We start from the raw sequence: 6,179 nt of genomic DNA, 5'->3' as shown, positions 1-6,179 counted from the left end.
ACACGTTTAACGTAAACAACAAACACGTCCAACGTAAACAACAACAAACACGTTTAACGTAAACAACAAACACGTCCAACGTAAACAACAACAAAACGTTACAGAGAAGGAGAAACCAGATTCATCTAAAAACACAGATTCTTCTGATCAACTTCAGGTTCTCTGCGGCGCCAGATCAGATCCAAACAAACAGCTACACCGGCCCCAGTTCTGGTTCTGGTCCGGCCCCAGTTCTGGTTCGGACTGGCAGCCTGTAGAACCTCCTTCAGCAGCAGAACTCTGCTGGCATTGCACGGTCTGACCTTCGGGGTGAGTCTGTAGACGACCTTTGAACTCACTGCTGATGTCTTTCCGCCCCAGCATGGGGAACCTTTCTGATCTGATTCAGTTAATTAAAATAATCTGAGAAATCAAAAGTTTCTTTTCCCGCCTGAAGCTAAGACAGGTGTTCAGGGAGTCTGTGACGTAGACAACAGGTAGACGTTACCTGTCGGCTTCAGAACAGTCACAAGGTTCGGTACCGGGTTAAACTAAAGGTTCTGATTCTGACCGGTTCAGTTCTTTAAACCTGCAGCTAACTTCCTGTTTCATCCTCATCAGACACGTCTCTCCTCCAGAACATCAGCAGCAGCTCGGAGGACGGAGAGCCGAACCGGAACCGTGAGCCGGCTCGGCTCGGCTCGGCTCGGTTCGGTTCTGTTGGGTCTTACCACTGCAGCGGTGGTGAGGACGCAGGCCGTGGTGTAAGCTCTGGTCACAACAGGAATCTGTAAATATTCCTGCTGGAGCGTCTGGTAAGCCATCTTGGACCGACTGAACACTTCCGGGTCTTCGGTGACACGTCATCCTTCAGAGGCGTTCAGGAGCGTCGGAATACAGGAGATCAGGTCATAAACAGGAAACTTCACTCATGAAGCTAAAAAGATTTATAAAGATGTTTTCAGGTAACACTGAAGAGAATAACTGTTAGTTTTATAAAACTAATAATAATAATAATAATTCTAAATCTTTATTTTAGAGAACTTTAACAGCAAATGTCTTCAAAGAGCTTTAAAAAGACCAAACAAACAATAAATAAAATGACTAAAAGCAACAATAAAAAGATAAAAAATAATACACAGACTTATATAAATACATTAAAAATACACACTTATTCCACTGTGGTCCAAAACATGATTAAATATGAATAAAACAGGAAAAATAAAATGTTCAATAAACAGATGATGTTGTAACCGTTTTTATTATCATGACCTCTGACCTCTGACTTTACAAAATCACTACAACTACTTTGTCCTTAATCTGAGCCTTTTCAGGTGAGAAAGTTATAGATTTAGTTATAAGGAGGTCCAGGTGAGGTCCAGGTGAGGTCCAGGTGAAGTTCTGGTGAGGTCCAGGTGAGGTCCAGGTGAAATCCAGGTGAGGTCCAGGTGAAGTCATGGTGAGGTCCAGGTGAAGTCCTGGTGAAGTCCTGGTGAGGTCCAGATGAGGTCCTGGTGAGGTCCAGATTAGGTCCAGGTGAGGTCCTGGTGAGGTCCTGGTGAGGTCCAGGTGAGGTCCTGGTGAAGTCCAGGTGAAGTCCTGGTCAGGTTCTGGTGAAGTCCAGGTGAGATCCAGGTGAGGTCCAGGTGAAGTTCTGGTGAGGTCCAGGTGAAGTCCAGGTGAGGTCCTGGTGAAGTCCAGGTGAGGTCCTGGTGAAGTCCAGGTGAAGTCCTGGTGAGGTTCTGGTGAAGTCCAGGTGAAATCCAGGTGAGGTCCAGGTGAAGTCATGGTGAGGTCCAGGTGAAGTCCTGGTGAGGTCCAGGTGAGGTCCTGGTGAGGTCCAGGTGAGGTTCTGGTGAAGTCCTGGTGAGATCCAGGTGAGGTCCAGGTGAAGTCCTTGTGAGGTCCAGGTGAGATACAGGTGAAGTCCAGGTGAGGTCCAGGTGAGGTACAGGTGAAGTCCTGGTGAGGTCCAGGTGAGGTCCTGGGGTCTCATTCATAAAAGATTGCGTAGGATTCATACTAACAGTGTATGTACGCCAAAAACAGTTCAGATTTATAAAACCGTGCGCACGCATACCAGCAAACAGCTTCCCTCTCTAAGTCACACCTGTACCTGAAAGGTCCCGCCTCAGGTTCTGCCCTCCACGGTCCCTCCATGGTCGATGCAAAGCAGCTCATTAATGTGAAGGTGGGTTTAAATGAGTCAGCTTACTGATGTTATTTCATGGTTACCATGGCAACCACGGAGAAAAGAGAAACTAAACTTCACCGAGGCAGAAATCCATGTGTTGGTGATGAGGCGGAGAACAGTGGGAGCCACAGTGGGAGCGTTACAGATAAAAGGAAGCGTTGTGAGCGGCAGCACGTCGTTCCCTCTGTTGGAGGATCTGGGAGGAGTCCAACATGTGGACACTTTTAATTTATTTAGTTCAATCAGAACCATATTAATTATATTTTCATCTATTAACCCTATTGTTTTTTCCTCAGTCACTGTAAAGAACTGACTTGTATGAAAGGAGCTACAGAAATAAAGTGATAGGTAAGAGGGGACTGTCTGTTGCTCAGCAACAGATTGGGATGTAAAGTGGGCGGAGCTTGTGTTGAGCTTAAATACGGATGTGTCTCTGTGTTCGGGGACACTTGTTGGAGGTTTCAGTGAACTGTTGAATAAGGAACCTTTGACTTTAAGAAGCTTAATTCTTTTTATTGGTGCGGCTGTGGATCAGCGGTTAGAGCAGCCGTCCTCCAATGAGAGAGTCGCAGGTTCGGATCCTGGCAGCAGTCACATGTTGAAGTGTCCCTGGGCTGAACCCCTCACTATGTGTCCCATCAGTGGATGAATGGAGTTTAAAGCACTGATCAGACTCTACAGGGTTAGATGGAGTAGAGAGCTGGATGGATGTGCTGACGGAGAAATGAGGACAGATTGTTGTTGTTGACTACAAATATATAAGAACAGAGCATTTACCATTTTACCTGTGGTGGTTTGAGGTACAGAGGGTGAATGTCATGAACTGAGAGGTTTAGAGAACGATCACTCAGAAACCGGGTGGATGAATGTCATGAACAGAGGTTTAGAGAACGATCACTCAGAAAGCTGATGGCTCTGATGAAAGTTCTGTGGAGGTGCAGAGTCTCACAGAAGAAGAGAAACACCAACAAACTTCAGGAATTAGTCTGATGCAGCAGATCTGATTAACTGAAGCAGGTTTTTTATTTATTCATGACATTTCTTTGACTGTGTTTGAAGCAGATCAACAATAACAGATTTGACTGAACTGGAGCCCAGGCTGAAGGTGCATTTAGGGCTGCAGCATGATGAGTCCTCTCACACTGACGTACAGGACCTGCAGCAGACCTTCTGGAGAGGAATCTGGCCAATCCCATTTACAGCGCAAATCTCCTAAATCAATGAGAGAAGAGAAGAACTTTTCCATCCAGGAGAGCTCCGGAGCCAGTCTGCCACCAGTCTCTACCTCCACTTCTTTCTCCTGGGAGGGTGGGGGGACAAACTCTGCCGACCCTTCTACAGGTATTTGTTGGATCAGAAGTCTGGGCCCCTGGTACTCCTCCAGATCTTCCATCTGCAGACAGAAACAGACAGAAGTGAGTTTATTGGAGAATGGATGGATTGAAGTTCTGTGGGAAACGAGTCGGAGTGAACGAACCAACCTTGTTTTGGAGGCACTTCAGTGTTTCCAGATCACATTTGCCCAGAAGAGCTGGATTATTGTCCGGCAGAACTGCAGAGAAACAAACCTCTCATCAGATCATCGGGATGTGCTGCTTCCTCCACCATCTTCATTCTTAAAGGCATCCTCATGTTGTCTTTATCAGCTGATAAATGCTTGAAAAGGTAAATATTTTATTCCATTTAACATGCTAATAGTTTCACCTGGTTCTGGCTAATTCCTGGAAGATCATCCCAGCTTGTAAAAGAAAGGTTTTACAAGCTGGATTAAATATGTTGTATAAGAAGATAGATCTGATTTAATGTTTTAAATCAAAAGGAATTTGAATTTCCAAGCGAGTCTAACTTTGGACCATCGTGTTGGTGATTCCACTCCAGAAGAAGTCTGAAGATCAAACACTGTAGGTGTACCACCATCAGTGACCTGCTGGTTTGTTGGATTTAGGTGAAAATCTAATATTGTGTGTCTAAACAACCTCTTCATTCCACCAGCTGGAAGTCATCAATAAAGTCTGAAAGGCTTTAAAGTTTTGGTTTGAGTTAATCACCGTTCAGTGCGCCGACCAGCAGCCGAGCAGCTTCAGTCACATCTTTGGAACCACCAAGAAGATCCATGAAGGAGGCAACGAGCTCAGAGGGTGGAGACTCATCATCTCCGTCCAGCTGAGAGGAGGACAGGGGAGATGTTCGAACCTTTGCTCATCATCTGATGAAGGTTGGATCTGATGGCGTCTCTTACCGTGTCCTCCAGCAGAGTCAGAGCTTCTCTGTCCTCCAGGATCTCAACCAGTTTCTTCAGCAGATCACTGCGAGCCGACTCAGGAAGTTCTGACAGCGGCTTCAGAGTATGTTCGTTGTAACCGTTGTGTATCTCTACAGGAAACAGAAATGTTTCACCATCAGGACCTGCACCTAAGGCCCCGGTGTCCCAGACTCCCAAAGATAAAAATAAAACTAACAATTTCAGAAACTCACCTTTAATTTCCTTTATCACAAATCCGACGTCTGAGAAGAACAAATCTATGAAAAGGATCAAAAAGAAACTTTGTCAGAACAACAGAAACGATCATCAGTTTAAATTCAATATGATCAAAGTATAAATGTAAGAAAAATAAAATACATACTTCTCATGCGACAGCAGGGAATCATAGCAATTCCTAATCAAATCAGAAGAAAGAATTATTTCAATAAGCAGGTTGTGAACAGGAGCTGATCTCAAAGACAGAAACAGAGTTCTGCTCTTACTCAGGATGTCATCATAGATTTTTATCTCCTCCAGAAGAACAGCCAAGACTGTTTGCTCTGGAACTGTGAAGGTTGTCGTCTCTGACGTCTCTGATGTCTCTGACGTCTCGCCCTGAAGGACCAGAGAAAAAAAACAGAACATGTCAGAGACGTCAGAACAGCTGATAAATATGTTCCACTGTCAAACGTTCTCCAACCAAGTCAGAGGTTAGGTTTAGATCAGGCAGGCTGGTCCTCCCTGGTCCCCCTACAAGTCCCTCTGATCCTTACATGGGGGTCCCCAATCAGACAGACGGTCCACCGATGGACCACCCAATCAGACAGATGGTCCACAGGTGGACCACCCAATCAGACAGATGGTCCACAGGTGGACCACCCAATCAGACAGATGGTCCACAGGTGGACCACCCAATCAGACAGATGGTCTCCTGGTGGACCACCTTCCAGCTCTCCTCCCAAGGACTCCAGAAAGGCTGAATACTCTGACCTGCTGCTTGGAACTTTTAAAGTGTTAAATTCTTGTGTCCTTTCTGAGTTCCTTGTTCTACAAGTCAGTGAGAAATGCTTCCAAACGCCAACAAGCTGTCCAAACCGGTGACTGAGACCCCAACACCAGTCCTCCCTATAATGGTGCTCAACACCAGAACTTTGTGACCCAAACACTCACCTTCACACCTGCTGGGAAGAACTGCAGGATCTTTGCTCCAATGGCCCGACTCTGAGAGGTTCTGCTCCAAACCTGGACACTGTTACTGTTGTAGAACCTCCTCTTCACTAAAGTCAGTTTTTCTCCGTCCTTCAGTTTAATCAGGTCTGCTGTGTTTGGTTTTATCTTCCTGCATTAAAACAACAAAACACCAGATTTTAGGCTGAAAACTGGTGAGGGTTTGTTCATCTCAGTGAAATAATGAAAGGATTAAATGAAGTTCACAGAGAAACACTTACAGCCCCTCAGACATGCATGGTTCAATCCGACGTTCCACCTCCTCCCATTTGAAACTTTCTTCCATCAGGGCAACTTCAGATGTTGTGTCCCCCTTGTCTTTGTGTCCTCCTCCTGCTCCTCCAGCTCCTCCGCTCCCGTCCACGAAGCTGACGTTCTGGAAATCCTCCACCAAAGTTTCCATTTTGGACTCTGAAAAGACAAAGTCAGGAAAAGTTTCCACCAGCTGGTTTGGACTAATTGAAAGTTCTCTGGGTGGGGGGGCTGTGTGTGTGCGGCTGTGTGTGCGTGTAGGTGTGTGTGTGTGTGTGTGTGTGT

At 45.8% G+C, this 6,179-nt stretch overlaps 3 protein-coding genes across 4 annotated transcripts in view; 1 reads left to right on the top strand and 2 right to left on the bottom strand.

Moving 5' to 3' along the window:
• derl2 (derlin 2) overlaps positions 1–861 on the bottom strand; it is a 3,059-nt gene extending 2,198 nt beyond the window's left edge. The window contains exon 1 of one of the 2 annotated variants that reach the window (XM_037979303.1): positions 711–861. In XM_037979303.1, the coding sequence (XP_037835231.1) occupies positions 711–803 (93 nt within the window). In that variant the 5' untranslated portion in view covers positions 804–861. The remainder of the gene's footprint in view (positions 1–710) is intronic. The other variant, XM_037979305.1, reaches the window with a different exon arrangement.
• Positions 862–3,172: 2,311 nt separating this feature from the next.
• LOC108229705 overlaps positions 3,173–6,179 on the bottom strand; it is a 4,036-nt gene continuing 1,029 nt past the window's right edge. The window contains exons 3-11 of the mRNA XM_037979302.1: positions 5,864–6,053; positions 5,586–5,754; positions 4,919–5,030; positions 4,798–4,830; positions 4,649–4,693; positions 4,413–4,546; positions 4,222–4,336; positions 3,655–3,725; positions 3,173–3,566 (exon numbers count right to left, since the gene is read on the bottom strand). Coding sequence (XP_037835230.1) covers positions 3,285–3,566; positions 3,655–3,725; positions 4,222–4,336; positions 4,413–4,546; positions 4,649–4,693; positions 4,798–4,830; positions 4,919–5,030; positions 5,586–5,754; positions 5,864–6,053 — 1,151 coding nt within the window. The 3' untranslated portion in view covers positions 3,173–3,284. The remainder of the gene's footprint in view (positions 3,567–3,654; positions 3,726–4,221; positions 4,337–4,412; positions 4,547–4,648; positions 4,694–4,797; positions 4,831–4,918; positions 5,031–5,585; positions 5,755–5,863; positions 6,054–6,179) is intronic.
• The window catches only part of myo5b (myosin VB), a 37,194-nt gene continuing 37,178 nt past the window's right edge, over positions 6,164–6,179 (top strand). Inside the window, exon 1 of the mRNA XM_037979301.1 lies at positions 6,164–6,178. The gene's annotated coding sequence lies outside the window, so the exon portion shown is untranslated. The remainder of the gene's footprint in view (position 6,179) is intronic.

This window comes from Kryptolebias marmoratus, linkage group LG14 (assembly GCF_001649575.2).
Source record: "Kryptolebias marmoratus isolate JLee-2015 linkage group LG14, ASM164957v2, whole genome shotgun sequence".
NCBI lineage: Eukaryota > Metazoa > Chordata > Actinopteri > Cyprinodontiformes > Rivulidae > Kryptolebias > Kryptolebias marmoratus.
Note: the sequence above shows the minus strand (reverse complement) of the source record. Positions and strands in the feature narration are given on the sequence as shown.